This window comes from Vicia villosa, linkage group LG4, assembly GCF_029867415.1.
Source record: "Vicia villosa cultivar HV-30 ecotype Madison, WI linkage group LG4, Vvil1.0, whole genome shotgun sequence".
NCBI classification, from domain to species: Eukaryota; Viridiplantae; Streptophyta; class Magnoliopsida; order Fabales; family Fabaceae; genus Vicia; species Vicia villosa.
Genome location: NC_081183.1, coordinates 22,160,473 through 22,179,242, shown reverse-complemented (window position 1 = coordinate 22,179,242; position 18,770 = coordinate 22,160,473). Strand labels below are relative to the sequence as shown.

Below are 18,770 nucleotides of genomic sequence, written 5' to 3'. Positions count from 1 at the left end.
ACGTCCTATAAAATTTGAGGGAAGACCTTGTAAGTTTGCAGGGATCCCAGAGCAATGTACTCGGGATTGAACACATACACCGTAAATAGGTAAAAATAGCACCATATTCAATTCATTTCAATTATACTTAACAACATGCATTGCAACAAAAAAATAGCTCTGAAGGGAAAGGATCTTCCCATCGTTGAGTATCTGGAATGGCCAAATCCTATCTCCCAATATATGAAAAGGATAGTGAAAATGATCCACTAACTGCAAGACATTCTAAATGGACTCTGAAATAACCGCGACACTAGAAGTGGATCACTCGATTAAACATTGAGCCAAATAGGATTTTTCAAGATGTAGAGCCTCTAAATATCTTTGAATTGCATAAAGACACACCTAATTAGACAATAAAGTAGTACGAGTAGAAGCTATAGATTTATCCTTCGTTGTTGCACTGCTCACCAAAAGAGTTACCTGGTCGACAAGAGATCTAGGAAGATTTAGGGCATGTAAAGTACCACCTACCCCTAGTAAGAGAAGCATCGACTTTCTGTATTTCTTGCAGGTATGTATCCACTGAAGTATCAAGCTACAAACACTTTTCTTTAGCCGTTTTCTCTCTTTGCATCCTTGGTCAGACAAGAAAGCGACCTAACGTCTTATCCCTCCAATGGCCAGAGCAGTAGATGCATGCGGAGTATAACGTGCCAAAGTTGTCAGTTCTTCCTCAAGAGCATGTCAATCAGATTGGAAAATTAGGAACAATCTTCTTCTAAAGGAGATGCCTAATGTTCTTTAAGAGGGCAGGGGCCTGACCCTATCAATTGTGTAGGAGCCGGAGGACTCAACACATGCCACGATTGATAGGTATCATTTGAAATGTCAAAATTCCTAGAGGGCTCGACACATGCCATGACTTCTAGGTATCATGTAAGTGAAGTAGCATTGACCAGCCAATAAGCAGTTTAACGGCGTGCTGCAGTTCATGTTGATTGGATTCTCCTTCTTGAAGGGCATAATGCCTTTTCATCTTTCAATGAATATGTAGAAAATTATTGCCAAACTAGGCACATTATAAATAATCGAGTGGCAGACGAATAAGCCAAATGCATCAATGGCTTACCAAAAATAACCTTCCTTTTCTCCATGGCAAGAGCCTCCATCAATAGGAGGGTGTTGATGATTTGTGTCAATCACTTCTATAAAGCTTGATCCCAAGGAATAATACTTTTGGAATAACCCAAATCCTTGACAAAGCTCATTAGCTGCCTCTTTAGATACAAATCCTTCTGAGATAGGTTCTCTCCTTTGTAGGCATACAATTCATTCGTCATTAGGAAATTACCCTCGCTCTAATACTTGGGAAATAACTCAATGCATCCAGTTGCCACTCTGTCCTTGATGATGCATGACAGTTTCATGAGCCTGCAAGCGGAGTGGGGGTAACAAAGAAGAATTGATTTTTGAAATTATTCAAGCCCTCTTAAAAGGCCCTGAAATTACGAACAATTAACACCTAGTGAATCAAACCATGACCTAGTGCTTTAGTCGCATAACTATATTAAATTTTGAAGATATGGAAGAGAAGGGTTAAAAAGGGTTTCCTATTTAATTATTCACACCAATATTGAAAGACTTTTACATATGCCCAACTCGAAGGATGCAGTTGCGACAGAGAAACCATCAAAAGATTTAGAACTTATATTTCAAAGCCATTGAGGGGCATTCGAAAACCAAGGATCGAGAAAAAACACTCAACATCCATAAAAGTTCTGTCAAGACTATCCTCTCAAGCAAAAACAAAATAGTTAAAGAAGAAACAAGGTCCAGTAGAAGAAGAAAGGCTTCGTCAATAAGCCTACATATTTTCTTTTGATAAACACTACTTTCTATAAGTACATAAACCATATAAATGCTTTAGATCACCTCTATTAACCACTCAAGTGCTTCAGTTTTCCGAAGGTCATTATGAGAGTACCTCTAAAAAGACATTTGAAGCATGTGGCTCATTAAAAGCGTGATTCCCAAGAAATAGTAACACCTTCTCTTGGATTTTTAGGAAAATTAAAAAGGATACAACAAACTCTTTCACTATCATACAAGGCAAGAGCTTGGGGGAACTACTTCAGGTTGATCGGATTGACCATCGACCAACCACTCTGAAGAAGTACCATTCGTTTGGATTGCTATTAATGTATGGAAACTACCTTGAGGATGAGTACATATGATACATATCCAAGATACATCTAATGGCTCTCGCATAAGTGTTAATCTTGTTGGTCAAATCCTCCTCTTCCGCATCCGAAATTCAAATCCATCATTGTTAATTGTAATTCTCCAACCAATTAGTTCTATAACGAAACACTTACTCTACACAACATTTTAGTTTTATTTTAATTCTTCATTAAGATAATTTTTTCGTCCATCACAAGGATACAATTACTAATTTAATTGAATATATACATTGTTCCATCAAATTTTGTATGTGTCATTTTAAACTTCGAATTCAAATTCTCATGGCTTTATCATATTTAAAATTAATATGATTTTTCATTTCAGATGCTATTGTCGGTTGTTGATTTTACATTAAATAAAAAGTTCAAAAATACCATATCAGAAACTTCTTTTAGTACATCTTTGTGTGTTACCTAACATTTCCAAATTTCAACAAAATTTCCAAAAAAAAATCGATGCTACAATTTTCAGTATCAAATCGATACGATATCTCTATATACACTAAGTCAACCTTATTTGGAAGTCATTAATTATATTTTCTTGAGTCAGAAGACTATTCTTTTTCTTACATTTGCAAGTTGCATCTAAGGTTTCAAGGGTTTATACTTTATATACTACTGAAAGCTTTTTCTAGGGTTTTTATACTACTGAAAGATTTTGATGCATTAATTTGAGAAGAAATAAACAACCAAATATATTTCAAAGAGTTAGAAACAACTTTTACTCATACAATAATAATCATCTGACTTGCATTGCATCCCTCATTGCTTAGGTTTTCACTTTGATTTATGGTCTGCTGAAGTTTAACAGTCCTTCTTTTGTTTGAACAATTTCCATTGTTTTTCATCATTTTCATCTAATATCTCCTGCATGCAACATATATCAAAAACATATCAAAATCATGGCCTATGAAGTTTGCATCCTGAAAAGAAACATTAACCTTAAAAAATCTACAAGTCATACCTTGGAATTCCCTTGATAATCATTCCACTGAGTTGCTTTCATTTTCCTTTCATCATCAAGTTTAATCCTAGATGCTTTCCAATTCTCTTCAGCAGAAACCTTTCTCTTGGATACCTCCGCAACTGGCTTAATATCAACCATCTCGTCATACTTTGTTTTTATTTCTTCCAATTCCTTCTTCTTTTGTGTTAAAGTGTTTTCCAAACTAGATTGAAGCTTCAAGGCTTTCCTTTTATCCTCAGCTTCTTTTCCGGAAATAGTTTTCAAATATCTTTTTTCGCTAAGGTGTTTGCCAACAACGTCACTGGAGTTATAGTCATCGCTACGTCCCATCCACCCAAAGAGTTTATCTCCTCGTTCCCTTGAACCCAAGTAATCTCTCTTGCCACAATGTTCTGCTTCAAAGCTTCTCTCTAGCGACATGGCATTGGCGAAACCATCCCATTCATTTCCAAATTCAACTATCACAAACTTTGTTTGCCCTCTAATATTCCACGGTGTTGTAACTTTCAGCGGCTTAAACCCTTGAGCAATAAGTTCCTCCTTAATTTTCTTACTACTCTTTCCTACATACCTACGAGAGTTCGGGTCAAATTTTGTAACATTGTTTTCCATAACTACCATCCAAGGCCAAACAAACAACTCATCTTCAGCAGCATTCTCATTAAGTGACTTAAGAGTATCATCAACATTTGACTTATTTTCAGAAATTTTAGAGTCAAGATACCTTACAAGGGCATAATGTTTACCAATTTCTTTCACAGTCTCACCATGCACGTCAGCAACAATTCTTGAAGCATGTCTTGAAAGGTCAGTCAAAGAATAATAATCCTTGTTGAGACAGAACGGACACCTAAATGTCGAGTCTGAGACTTCCAACTTGTAGTAATTATCTTTCAACTCACTGTAATATCTACCCTCGTAGTATTCCAAACCAGATTCACGAGTATATTCTACTTTTCGGTTCATCATGTTGGAAATTTGTGGTTGTTTAAAAAAAATATAAATATTGCAGTAGTAGAAAGAAAGAAAAAATTGAAAGTTTTGATTGATGAAGAAGGTGTTGTTGATTAAGTTTAAATAAAGTTGCAAACAGTGTGTGGTAGAAGCGTGTCCGAGTTCAAACTTTGCGTTTGTTCATTCAGATTTTCATTACACCTTTTCGTAAAACAATCTTTGCAGTTAATACGTTCCCTCCTTAGTGTTATATATTGAGAACTCTTCGGAAGTCAATTAATGGGCAGCAATATTTGCAACAATTTAATGGGCTTTGGATAAGATTAACTAATTCGAATCTTATAAATATATATATATATATATATATATATATATATATATATATATATATATATATATATATATATATATATATCTTTTAGTAATTTATAAAAAAAATTGATTTAAACTCTTTAGTTATTTTGAAATTAAATATTCTATTCAGCAATAAGTGATAATTTAATTTTATATTTTGGATTAAATATGATTTATTTTTTTAAAATACAATAACTTCAATTTTTAGTTCATTTAAAATTTATTTTAAATTTCAGCCCATAAAATTTTCTTTTAAATTATAGTTCGTATAAATTTTTCACTAATAGTTTTAGTTTCAATTTAATAATTTAACTATTTAGTTTTTGTTAATTAATTCCTAATTTTACAATTAAGTTTAAATTGTTAAATTAAAAATTAAATAATTAAATTAAAGATTAAAGAGGTATGTTAGTGATATCATTTTCAATCCATGTATACCATATTTAATATTAATTGTTAAAGTTTTTAAATAATGTAGATGAAGATCAAATCACATTAAAGATTTAAATTTAAATTCAAAATATAACAAATCTTTTTTTTAAAGATTTTTATAGAGAAAAGCCCATAATGCATTACTATTTAACGAGACTCATTTCTCATGTTTGACAACAAGTTTTGTACGCTAGGATTGAGTTCTTTATGCTAGGGTTTTGGGTCCTCTGTTACTTGTATTCCACGCTAATGTTATCACTTGATCTTACGTGATCAGATGGATCTTCAAGGCCTACTACGATCTGGAAATTTTGTGAACTGGGGGGTGTACCTGCAAGGTACTCTGATGCCAAACTAAGAATACGAGCAATTAGAGCGCAAGTACAAGCTAAAGGTTAGAAGAGAATGAATACCTGACCCTCTAGTGAAAGAGGGTATTTATAGCCTCCAGCGCTGGGCCAAGATCTCGCTACTAGACTGGATACCCAGACCCAATTAGGAGACTGTCAGGATTCCTAGGCGGAAATATCGGAGGTGCATGAGTGCTCTCCTTCCTGATCAACCACTCTGAAGTTTGAGGGAGACGGGGTCTTTTAGGGACTACGTGGACTCCGTATTACTCCGGGGGTTGGATGTGAAGGAACCCTACGAGGAGGAGGGTCTTCGGCATAGGGAAAATAGGAGAAAGGTCCTCGGACGAGGAGACGCTCGTTGGGAACGCGCTTGGTATGCTTGGGTCCTCGGCATGCTCGTCATGTGGGATGCTCGCGGGGAGCACCTTATGCCGAGCACTGTTTGCTCCTTATGGGTTAGGAATGGTTTGGGCCTCCAAGGCCAAGTCGGTCGAAAGTAGACTGGGCCGAATCTTGGCCCAGTCCAAAAAAGAAGCCCCCCAAGTCGGAGTTTCCGAGCAGGAAGCTTCGACTTTGCATATGCCCGACCCATACTCAGTTAGTCCCCGTCTGCAGGTCACGCCCGTGTGAAGCCGTTCCTGGGAGGAAGGTGTAGAGTCGCGCGTGCCTAACACTTGTTGACGTGGCAGCTAATAAATGAGGCAATGATTATTGAGGGGTAGATGGTGGCGCCTAGGATGGATGTGTCAGCCGGCGTGACATTTATTTTTCCGAGCGTCCCTCTTATAAAAAGGCTTAAACCCCACCATTTAGGGTTTTAAGCTCTGGTTTTTGTCCTCGGCCTCATATTGATAGCTTCAAGAACTTCATCGCTTCAGCAACATCCAGTCAGGACCACGCTTCAGTTGCTTGAATCATGTCAACATTAGGTACTATTACGAACCTAACTTGTGATTTCAAGTTCTTTTTGCTGATTTTACGGGGTTTGCGGAACGAGTCCCCACCCCCTTTATCATCTACATCAGCGTTTTCTCTTAGAGAAACTCAAAGGCATTGCCCTTTCCCCGGTTTATTCAAGCTATGCTTGGGGGATGGGTCATTAGTTAGTTGATTTTTTTGATCCGGCCCGACAAATCCATGTTTCGGCTCGGCAGATTCATGGGTTTGGTCGGTGCCTTCATGTTTTTCCTCGGGAGCTCCCAGTATCCGGTCGGCTCATCCATGATGACGCCCAGTGTGTCCCATAGTTTCCTCGGACGTACCGTGTAGGACTAAAATGCGTAATGTTTTTGTATTTTGTTAAGTTTTATTGGAGGGGATCCTCGGCTGGCGGACAAGAGTGTCCTTGACAAGGGTTTTGCCGGGTGGCTCTGCCGCTCACCGCTCTACCCTTTCATTTGTGTTACGGTGGGAGGTGGATTTGATAAACCATCGAATTCATTTTTTCCTTCTGCATGCAGGTGAGTCAAGCTCGGGATCTAGCTCGGAATCTAGTTCGGGGTCTAGTTCGCAGGATACGACCATGAGCACCTCGGATGTCGAGATAGTGAGCCCGCATCTATCTGACATAGAAGAGGAAGAGGAGGGGGGTTCGTCCGGCCCCGAGGCCGAGGAAGGAACTCTGATATTTGATTATGAGTGTGAGGTGGATTTAGGCTGGTTTACTGATGAGCCTATGATTGTGGTCTCAAGATATACCGAGTCTCTGAGCGGGGCTTTCTGAGAGATCGAAAATAGGGGTTCGAGCGACCCTTGAAATTTTAAGGTCGAATGTCCATTAGTAACTGACTGAATTTATTCTCGTTTTGTCGGGGAAAGTTTTGCTATGTATGAATATGTCTTTAGGGAGCTTGGTTTTCGTATACCTTTCTCTAGTTTTCAAGTAGGTTTGCTGACCAGCCTTAGCCTGGCGCCGTCTCAACTGCACCCGAATGCTTTTGCTTTTATGCGGGCTTTTGAGATCGTCTGGGAGTATCTCAACATCGACGCTACTACTACCTTGTTCGACCGTTGTTTTTGCGTTCAAAGGCAGTCGGTTGAAGGACGCTATAGCTGGGTCTCCTTCAAAAACGCCGACCGAAAACTCTTCAAGATGTACGTCGACTCGGTCAAAGATTTTAAAGACCATTATTATGTTGTTCATCTGCAGAGTCAGGCAGCGTATACTTCGTTGGATAAGTTGGTGACTGTGTGTGGCGAGGATGGTAGCCCGGAGCGTGACGAGACCGGGGCGGTGAGGATAAAGCTCTGCAGTATATTTCCTTTTTTCTGGTGGGAAGGTCATTTTAATGCCCCTCCAAAACATTATGCCTGGGAAGACGGGGATTTGGATGAGCAGGATGTTGCGTCGTTCGCGATCCTCTTCAAGTATGTCGACAGCTTCTCTCTGGCTCAATGGGTGACGAGGATCAGCGATCCCATTTTGAACGAGCAGGGCGAAGTGATGGTTGAGACTCGGGTGATAAATACGAAGGCCTTTCTCTCATGCAAGACACCCGAGGAGACTAGGGCTCTGCTAGGCTGTACTTGGGTTATTCTTCTTTTGGATTTCTAATTAATGTTCCCCGCTAAATCGTTTGTTTTGTTTTTCAGATGGAATGCCGACGAAGGACGACAAATTTATAAAGATGGCTCAGGATGCCAAGAGGCTTCGGGCAAAGAACAAGGTTTGGACAGGGACCCCAGGCGATAACTCCGGGTGGACCGGCTCTCCAATGGTCCATTTAGATGCCGAGGGGATACCGCCGGGAGGACTCCGAAGAGGCAACGGCGGGGCGAGGCAACCCGTGAGGAGACGTCCGGTTTAGAGCCTTACCATGCATTCGTTCTCCCTCCTTGTTTCAAAGACAGACAATACCTTGAGCGATTTCCTCTGTCTGTCTCCTCCGATAAGGCTCGGAGAATATAGGAGATGGACACTCCTGCTCGCTTCAAGCAACTCACCAGCGACAATGCCGCTGTTATTAGGGTCCTGGAAATATGTGGTTGTCGAAAACAATATAGCAGACTAGATAAAAGAAATTTGAAAGTGTTGATGATAAAGAAAGTGTTGTTGATTAACGTTTAAATAAAGTTACTAACAGTGCGCCAGTTCAGTTGTAGAGGCGTGTCCTCTATGATCAATGGTCATGAGTTCAACCTTTGCATTTGTTCATTTTAAATTCAATTTGTATGAAAGTTACTTACATCCTTTCGCAACACAATTTTTTTGCAGTATATTAGTAGAATACTATATTTATTTATTGAGAAAACGGGTAATGCACTGACAGTGTAAAATAGTTTGACACTGTCAACCAATCACAATCATGTATCCAATTCCATCACACTTTTATCTTAAAAAAAAATTAATGACATGGAAAATTGCTTGTTTTCTATTGGATGACAGTGTAAAATTGTTTTACACTGTCAGTGCATATCCATTAAACCCTTATTTATTTATCTTTAATGAAATACTATATCTTTTATATTTTTTGGTTATATTTTTTTCTTCTTTTAAACAACTATATAATTACTTTTAGATATCTATATAAAATGTGTATATTTGCTATATGATGACACCGATTTTTTAAAATATTTTTATGCCAAATGATATTTTCAATATAGATCCTTATTCTCGTTTATTTAACATTTAGAGTTTGTTTGGCCTAACTTGACTTTAAAGTTAAAGTTAAAAATAAGAGTTTTTAAAATAAAGTTAAAGTTGTTTGGTTATGATTATTTTTAAAACTTTAAAATTATTTTTAATTTTAAAATTGTTTCGTAAGATATAAATATAAATAAATAAATATATATATATATATATATATATATATATATATATATATATATATATATATATATATATATATATATATATATATATATATATATATAATGCATATTGATTAATTGTTGTATTAACATATAATTAAAATATAGTATAAGAAATTAATAATATTATTAATATTGAAAATTATTATACAATAAAACAAGATATAATATACAAAATAAATAAAAAAGTTGGACACTATTAGTATCTACAAAAATGATGATGTAAAAAGAAGAAGGAAAAAAAAAAATAAATAAAATATAACTCTAGATGTTTTATATATAAACTAAAGAAAAATTTGAAAAACTTACGGGTCTATTGAAAAATTTGAAAAATTTTATATATATATATATATATATATATATATATATATATATATATATATATATATATATATATATATATATATATATATAGAGGAGGGATATTCTTACTCCAGGAGTAAGTTATCAACACTTACTCCTCATCATGACCATTGATTCTTTTCAATCCAATGGTTAAAATTAATGAGTATTATTTTTCTCTCTCCACATTTAATTACTCATTAATTTTAACCATTGAATTGAAAAGAATCAATGGTCATGATGAGGAGTAAGTGTTGATAACTTACTCCTGGAGTAAGAATATCCCTCCTCATATATATATATATATATATATATATATATATATATATATATATATATATATATATATATATATATATATATATATATATATATATATATATATATATATATATATATATATATATATATATATTCATCAAAAGTAATTATTTAAATTAGATTTCATGAAAGAGTAATTTTTGGGCTTCTAGATATTTGTAGTCCATAGAGATGTTTAGAATGAGAAAGGATTGAGGTTTCTCTATAACCAGTGGGGCATGCATTTATGTTTTTAGTGTCCTTTTGGAATATTTATTATTCATATTGAAGTATTTTGTTTTAAATAAAAAACAAAATTATTATTTTTGATTTAACTCAACGATTGGATTTTTATAAAAAATTTAAACTTTTGTAGTCAAAGTTATTATATTAATCGTCTAGTATGTGTCCCGATATTTCACACATATTTGGATTTAAATTACTTTTTTCAACAGCAACTCCCAAATTTATGTGTATATTCTAAAAATTGTCTCAAATTTTGGGGTTAAAATTGACTTTATAACTACATATTAAGATTTGTTCTGATCAATATTCTTAGTTTTGATGATAACAAGCATATGAATTTTGTATGAGATAATGTGGTACTCTAATACTATGCAATTTCCATTTCAGGAATTATATAAAGTGTATGCACAAAATTAGCGCAAGAAGCACTGACTCAGAAGGTTCAACATGCAACATCAGAACATGGTCTGGCAAGACATCAGAAGATGGTCAAGCAGAATCAGAACATGGGTCTATGGAAGCATCAGAAGAACTTGAGATCAGAAGCAGAAGCACTGAAGTTCTCATGGTATCACGCTCAGAAGCACTTCAAGGTCAGAAGACAAGAAGATGCTCTGCACCAAGTTGTTTGACTCTGATGACATTCAAACGTTGTTTACACAAACATCAGATCAGAAGCAAGTACTAGATTGGAAGGCTACGCTGACTGACAAAAGGAACATTAGAAGCTATTAGTGGCAACGTCAGTAGACACAGCGAAAACAAGGCTCGAGGTAGTTGACAAAAGAATGAAACATTAAATGCAATGCTGTACGGATTACGCAAAGCATTAAATGCTCCCAACGGTCATCTTCTCAAGTGTCTATAAATATGAAGTTCTGATGAGAAGCTCAATAAAACACTTGCGCATTATGCAGAAACGCTGTCAAATTCAAAAGCTCTCAAACTTCATCATCAAACTCACTACATTGCTGTTGTAATATCTTGGTGAGACTTAAGCTTAAACTTAAGAGAAAATCACAGTTGTAAAACAATTGATCATAATAGTTAGATTTACAGTTTCTATGATCTATACTCTATACTGCTGAAGGATTTTGATGAGTTAATTTGTGAAGAAATAAACAACCATATGCTCCCAATTAAATATTTAGATTATAAATATTTCAAAGAGTCATCAACAACTTTTCTTCATACAATAATCATAATACTAATCCTTATCAATATTCCTTTTGATTTTCTCCTAAACTTCATAACAAAATTATCTGACTTGCATTAGACTAATCAGCTTCCATCCCTCATTGCAGGAAACTTTCTCTTGGATGCCTCCATAAGCGGCTCAAGATCAAGTTCCCCCATCCTTTTCACAGAAATTATGACTTCAGAAGTGTCCCCTGGGTAGCCAATGCACTTTGAACAAGGAGATCAGATTACATGAACAAAACAAACAATATGATATCTCAATATTAACATCTATATGCTGAGAAAGAAACATACATTTATTAATTTTTTGCGCGCATCTTGCAACTCATCATTAGTTTTAGGCTCCTCGATAACCAATGTCCATAGAAGATCTTCCAATTGCTTTTCCTTTTCACGCAGCTCTACTTTGATCGCCTCCAGTTTTTTCTTCTCTTCTTGATCAGTCTCTTTAATGTGATTCATTACTTTGAAAGCTCCTCTCAGTCGTTCAGTTTCCAATTGCAACGCATGTTTAGCATCAAGTCCTTTCACTAGGTCATGCATTTTTTGTGAAGTTTCTCTTTCTGTTTCTATGACATCAAACCAAAAGAGTCGTCAAATTTTCAGTGGATATATGTAACTAAGTTAAATACTGCAGATAAAAGGAAAATGAAATTCATGCTTTATGTTTTTCTGCCAAACGCATCATTTCATTATCAGCCTTTTGTTGTTATGCTATGGCCATCCCAATCTGTAAACAACAAGATGAAGAAGATATTAAATAAGTCTGAAGTTATTATATTTTTTTTCTCAAGATATAAGAAATGTGTTGAAAGATCCAAAGAAATAACATTTTTCTTCTCAAGATATAAATTATTTCTCTCATTATCATTATCTATTGCTTTACGCTTCAGCAGATTCTTTTCACGGGCCATAAGTTTGTTCCTCCGGGCCTCCACTTCCATTATGGTTTTCTCACGATCCTTGGACATATTTTCAAGATAATTGCGTTCAACGTTACTCATGTTGCTTATTTCTAATAAGACACAATGAAACAAACTCAGCTACCATGAAAATTGAGAAATTATATTAACATAGGATAAAAATAATAGAAGAAATCAGAATGCTTTATCTCTAAACATTGTGAAACAGAATACTGATTTTAATTCGAACAAACCTTTGTTAAAGTGGTCATGCATCTCGTCTTTTTGATTCATCACTCTATTTAGGATCACATTAGCTTCGTCATCATACTTGTTTGTTGTTTCTTCCAATTCCAATTCTTTGTTCTTCTGCTTTGAAGTGGTGGCCAAACTAGATGCATGCTTCAAGGCTTTCCTATCATCCTCGACTTTTTTTTCGAAAACAGTTTTCAAGTCTGCTTTTACCCGGAGGTTTTGGCCAACAATATTGCTGGAATTATAGTCATCGTCACGTGCCATCCACCCAAAGAGTTTATCTCCTCGCTCCCTTGAACGATAGTAATCTCTCTTGCCACAATGTTCTGATTCAAAGATTCTCTCTAGCGACAAAGCATCGGCGAAAGCATCCCATTCTTTTCCAAATTCAACTATCGCAAACTTTGTTTGTCCGCTAGAATTCCACAGTGTTGTAACGGTCAACTGCTTAAACCCTTTCGCAAACAGTTCCTCCCGAATTTTCTTACCACTCTTTCCTACATACTTACGAGAGTTCGGTTCAAATTTTGTAACAATGTTTGCGAGAACTACCGTCCAAGGGAAGAAAAACTTATCTTCAGGAACATTCACCATGGGTGACTTATCTTTAGCAACATTCACATTAAGTGACTTAAGATATCTTACAAGGGCAGAATGTTTACCAATTTCTTTCAGAGTCTCACCATGCACGTCAGCAGCAATCCTTGAAGCATGTCTTGAAAGGTCAGTCAAAGAATAATAATCCTTATTCAAACAGAACGGACACCGAAATGTTGAGTCTGAGACTTCCAACTTGTAGTAACCATCTTTCAAGTTGTTGAAATATCTACACTCGTAGTTATCCAATTCAGATTCACGAGTATATTCGGTTTTTCGGTTCATCATGTTGGAAATATGTGGTTGCCGAAAACAATATAGCAGACTAGAAAAAAGAAATTTGAAAGTCTTGATAAAGATGGTGTGGATGATTAACGTTTAAATAAAATTTCAAACAGTGCACCAATTAAGTGTAGAGGTGTGTAGCTTTGCCTTTGTTCATTTTATATTTGATTTGTATTAGAGTTTGTTACATCCTTTCGCAACACAATTTGTTGCAGTATATTAATAGAATGTTTTATTTTATTTATTTATCTTTAATGAAATACTATATATATATTTTTTTGGTTATCTTTTTCTCTTCTTTTAAACAACTATATTTACTTTTACATATCTATATATAATGTGCATATTTGCTATATGATGACACCCATTTTTAAAATATTTTTACGCCAAAATTGATATTTTGTATCACTTAATTTAATAGCATTTTTAAAGAAAGTGCTATTAAAAACGAAAAAACACATATATAATAGCACTTTATTGTCGGGTGCTATTATAGGATACATACAATGTAGTTTTGATAGCACTTTGTGAAAAAACGCTATTATTAAACTTTAGTAAGATAGCGCTTTCTACGAAATGCTATTAATACTAAACATTAAAATAGCACTTTTGCCAAATTGCTATTAATATTATTCATTATGATAGCACTTTTAATAAACGCTATTATTGTACTATCCTATATTAGCGCTTATATAAAAGCGCTATTGTTTTCATAAATATATAATTAATAAAACAAATAAATATTTCAAATATAATCTGTCCAAGACAAACTGGAAATAAAAAAAACCCTAGGAGAAAAAATCAAACCGTCCGCCCCCCGTGTTCTATGTTTTCTTACGAGTTACGGCCACTCTCCTCATTCTTTTTCTGTTCTCAAACTCACAATACTCTCCCTTCCCCAACAAAAACAACAACGAACAAAAAAAAACCTTCTCACTCAAATCTCTCGCAGCTTACCTTCCACTCTCCGTCTCTGTTCTTCCGATTTTAAACTAACATTCACCCAATCACCCAGCCCAAATGAAAGACTCAAACATGGCATAACAAAAAAATCATATCAATCGCTTAATTAGAAAGATTGTTCATGAGAAACAATGAATCCTAAACTCCATATACAGTTCATAACAATCATAAGACGAACAAAACTCACAACCCGGATTAGGGAGGATTTCTTCACCGACAATAAATCTGGTGATGACACTCCAGGTATTAGATTCACATTCGTCTTTTTGGTGACTTTCTTCTCTTCTTCTTCTGGTCCGATGCTAATGAATCTCTTGTTGTTGCAAAGTGTTCATGGTGGAAATAAGTTGCTGCGTTGAAATAAGTTCCAGGTTCTGCTTCTGTTGATTGTGTTGGCTCTGTTTTGTTCGGTTCTGAAATGGTGAGAGGTATTGTGTTACAGTGTACTTTTATCTGAGTACTTGCATCCATATCTGCTTGGATATAATACTTAATTTTCCAAAGTTCACTTCTTAATGGTGTAATTCATGGTTGGTTAGTTACTCTTTTGGTACATGCTTTGATTTTGCAAATAAGGTGTTTGTTGAAATGTCACCATGAGTTTTGTATTGTTTCTAATGATATTTAACATGTCACCATAAGTGTTTGTTGAAATGTCACCATGAGTTTTGTAGTGTTTCTAATGATATTTAACATGTCACCATGAGTTTTGCTGAAACATGGGTTTTGAGTTTAACATGCTTCTAATGATATTAACATGCTTACAAATAGTGGTTGCCATATCTATCTTGCTTACGTCGATAATAACACGCCGGCTAAACTTATTCTTAGTAAACATAGACATTGAAATAAGAACACGCCGTCGCTGCGAAGCCGTTGTTTACATCGATTTTGGGTCTTTGATCATATCAATACTTAGGCAAAGGTAAGTTTTTCAATTTGGATGAAAAACTAGCTTATGTTCATGTCTGATTCCTATTAGAGACATTTATGTCGAGACGGAAGCAGGAATGATGTTATGAATCAAGACTGGCTATGCCGTCAAAGCACGTGTTGGTCATTCTACCAGCGCAGCCTGTGAAAAGAATGACTAGCTGTTCAGTTTTTGAGGTGAACCGTGAAGTGCAGAATAAATCTTCTAAAGCCTAGATGTGAACCACAATGCCGACGCCGCCAATTAAAGATAAGTAATTCTTACCGGTTTACTTACCGATTACTACGGATTATAATCACTCGATTAAGTGCATATATGTTAATTCGTGAAAATATGCTAATGATTATTAACTGCTGGCGCATTGTGTGTTTTGTATGTGATATACTGTGATGTTCATATAATTGTACATAGCCCCTTAGTACTTCCTTATACTAGTACTCATCAAAGCATTTAGATGTGTGATATACTGTGATGTTCATATAATTGTACATAGCCCCTTAGTACTTCCTTACACTAGTACTCATCAAAGCATTTAGAATTGATAGTTTTTATAACATTAGGGTGCTAGCATATATCTAATATGCACATGCCTATTCATATCTTAAATATGGATCAGGAAACGTTCCTTTTTGACACATTGCCTTTGTTTTAGAAGAAACTAGTAAAACATATCATATAAATGATAATACATAATCAAAGTGATTAATCTACTCACTAGACATTTTAAGCTTTACAATTTTGTCTCACTCTAATCAAACAGTGGTACTATTTTCTCTGTTAAATTAAGCTGTATCTATTATTAATCCATGTTGTTTCAGATGTACACTGTTTGGTAAACCAGATACTGCAATTCCGAGTCACAATGCCTAAACAATGTCGACATCTTATAATCTAGCACAATCCGATTGCGTCATGATCAATACTGGGTTGTTACAAACTACTGCCAAGCTCTTACTTGTCTATATGCATATTTTTACGTGGTACGCCTTCGTTGGTCACGAAATGGTCGACGAAGGCAAGGAAAGTAAAATCGATGGTAACTTCATTTTTCTCTTCAAATTTATTGTGTGTTTTACTAATTAATGCATATCTAAATGAAGAAAACATTACTGGAAAGAAAAATATAACTGAGCTTAGAAGCAATGGAAAGAGGATTGAGGTAAAATAGCTAGAGTTTTATGAGACCGCTGATTCTCTGAAACTATTTGAATGTTCATAAATATTTGTGAGATTGTTGATTCTTTATTTTCACTTTAATTTTGTTATAGGTTCAATGGAATGCAATAGGTCAACCAATCAAGCATAATAGAAAGACTTTTGCTAGTTTCATTGGTGTCACGGTTCGTCGGTTAGTTCGAATAAGCTTAGACAATTGGAGTTTGAAAAAAATAAAGAGGTATTTGTGGGTTCAGCACTGTTGGTTCGTGAAGTGTGTTTACTACTTTGTGTTGATGGATCATAATGCAATGAGTAACTTAAAGCGTTATTTGGTATTGAATTGAATGTACCTTTTTGATATTTGCACACCAAAAGATGATTGATTTCGTGTACAAAAAAAATATTATAAAATGTACTACAATAGCATTTTGTAAAGAGTGTTATTAATGAAACATTCTATAATAGCACTTTTAAAAGAAAGCGCTATCAAACATGTTCCATATATTAGCGCTTTCTTTGAAAGTGCTATTAAACATGTGCCATATATTAGCGCTTTGTTTGAAAGTGCTATCAAACATGTGCTCTATAATAGCGCTTAGTTTGAAAGTGTTATCAAAAGTAAATAAAAAACATGCAAAATGTCCACTTCAATAGCACTTAAAGAAAAACGTTATTAAAAACCAGTACTTTAATAGCGCTTTTAAAGTGCTATTAAACAAAAAACGTTTACAATAGCGGCGCGGTTAATAGCGCTTTTAAGTGCTATCAAAAACAAAAAAAAATGTTATTAAATGACTTATTTGGCGTAGATCTTTATTCTCATTTATTTAACATTTAGTATAGTTATTTTTTTAACTCTCGTTCGATAAAAATTAAAATAAAAAATTATTAACATGACATTTTTTTGAAATATTTTCTAAAAAAAAAAACTCAAGTAACATATCCATTCTAAAATCTAAAGAAACTTTTTAAATACTAGTCATATAACGAACTTTTAGTATCTCTTTTAATCCTTTTCATTTTTAACATTTTTCAAAACTTTAAACCATCTCGAATTGTTACAGTATTTTGTATTAAAACGATACAATCTTTTGATAGGTGTAAGGTTAATTGATTTCAAACTCACAAATAAAATTCTTGACTCAACTCATTTAAACTATTTTTTTAACTCTATCCAAACTAATTGATCGTACCTGATCAGAAGAATCGTCGCTGGCTATTCAGAACTGGATCTTCGAGGAATGAGGAGGGGGTGTACCTGCAAGGTACTCCGATGCCAAAGTGAGTAGACGAGAAAAGGAGCGCAAGTACAAGCTAAAGGTGAGTAAGAAGTGAATACCTGACCCTCTAGTAAAAGAGGGTATTTATAGCCCCCAGCGCTGGGCCATGATCTCGCTACTGGGTTGGACTTTCAGGCCCAACTAGGAGACTGCCAGGTTTCCTGAGCGGAAATATCGGAGGTGCGTGAGTTCCCTCTGTCCTAGTTAACCGCTACAAAGTTTAAGGGATACGCGGTCTTTTAGGGACCACGTGGTCTCCGTATTCTTTGGAGGGTTGGATGCCAAAAGATCCCTACGAGGAGTGGGGTCCTCGGTGGAGAACCCGCTCGTACAAAATGAGGTCTTCGGAAGGGTGGAGCTTCATGGGGAGCATCTCTCCCGATCGTCAGATGGTTTACGAGGATGGTCATGCCGAGCATGATAGAGACGGGCATCCTAGACCCAAAAGTGGGTCACAGAGGGATTTGGTCCTCTGAGGTTTAGTGGGCCGAAACCATGTTGGGCCTAGTCTTGGCCCAGTCTAGAACAGGAGCCCCCTCAAGTCGGAGTTTTCTGGTCAAGGAGCTGCGAGTTTGAAGATGCCCGGACCTGGTAGGATGGATCCTCGTCGATCGGATGTGCTCGGACGGAGTGGTCTATGGGTTGAGAAAGGAAAAGTCGCGCGTGTGCAGCATGCGCTGACGTGGCATAGGCAATGATTGCCTAGGGTCTAGATGGCGGCGCTTGTCAGGGGGCGCGGCGTTTTGCCTTCCGAGCTTTTCTCCTATAAAAAGGGGTGAGTCCCCACATTTAGGCGTTTTTTTCTCTCTGCTCGCGTCCCCGGCTTTAGATAGACGATCCCTCGAATCTTCTGTTCGTTCCATTGTTCGTAGTAGTAGCCGTCGTTCGCCGAGGAGTTCATTCTAGCAATCATCACTATGTCTTCAGGTACGCTTGAGAATCCCTTCCTCGTTTTTATGTCTTTTTCGTAGGGTTTCGAGAGCTTGCGACTGCGTACTTTCGTTGTTCTCACCATCTACGTCGGCTGAGTTATATGCGCAGTCGCTACTTTCCCCTCGGGTTATCTAAGCGATGCCCGTGGGTCAGTTTATGGATTAGACGACGTTGATGGTTAGGTCTTCGTGTTTTTTAGATCCGATTGCAGCAACCACGTTCCTTTTTGCTAAGTTTTAGCGTGAGTCCTCGACTGATGGACGTTTTTCCTCGAGGGGGTTTA

General features: G+C 35.9%; 2 protein-coding genes and 1 long non-coding RNA gene across 5 annotated transcripts; 1 reads left to right on the top strand and 2 right to left on the bottom strand.

The window, feature by feature from the left end:
- Positions 1–3,026: 3,026 nt before the first annotated feature.
- Positions 3,027–4,158, bottom strand: LOC131596876 (factor of DNA methylation 4-like). The gene is made up of 2 exons (XM_058869612.1): positions 3,187–4,158; positions 3,027–3,089 (listed from the first exon to the last, which is right to left on the bottom strand). The coding sequence occupies exons 1-2, from the start codon at positions 4,156–4,158 to the stop codon at positions 3,027–3,029; spliced, it is 1,035 nt and encodes a 344-aa protein (XP_058725595.1).
- Positions 4,159–11,261: 7,103 nt separating this feature from the next.
- On the bottom strand, positions 11,262–13,222 carry LOC131596875 (factor of DNA methylation 4-like). The gene is made up of 4 exons (XM_058869611.1): positions 12,337–13,222; positions 12,067–12,195; positions 11,475–11,749; positions 11,262–11,387 (listed from the first exon to the last, which is right to left on the bottom strand). The coding sequence occupies exons 1-4, from the start codon at positions 13,220–13,222 to the stop codon at positions 11,262–11,264; spliced, it is 1,416 nt and encodes a 471-aa protein (XP_058725594.1).
- A 782-nt stretch (positions 13,223–14,004) lies between these two features.
- Positions 14,005–17,166, top strand: LOC131598963 (uncharacterized). Of its 3 annotated transcripts, XR_009282464.1 has the most exons (4): positions 14,005–14,425; positions 14,511–14,610; positions 15,165–16,152; positions 16,385–17,164. It is a non-coding gene; the product is annotated as an uncharacterized LOC131598963 (long non-coding RNA). The 3 variants fall into 3 exon arrangements; XR_009282463.1 differs by having other exon boundaries at positions 14,511–16,275; positions 16,385–17,166; XR_009282462.1 differs by having other exon boundaries at positions 14,511–16,152; positions 16,385–17,165.
- Positions 17,167–18,770: the final 1,604 nt, after the last annotated feature.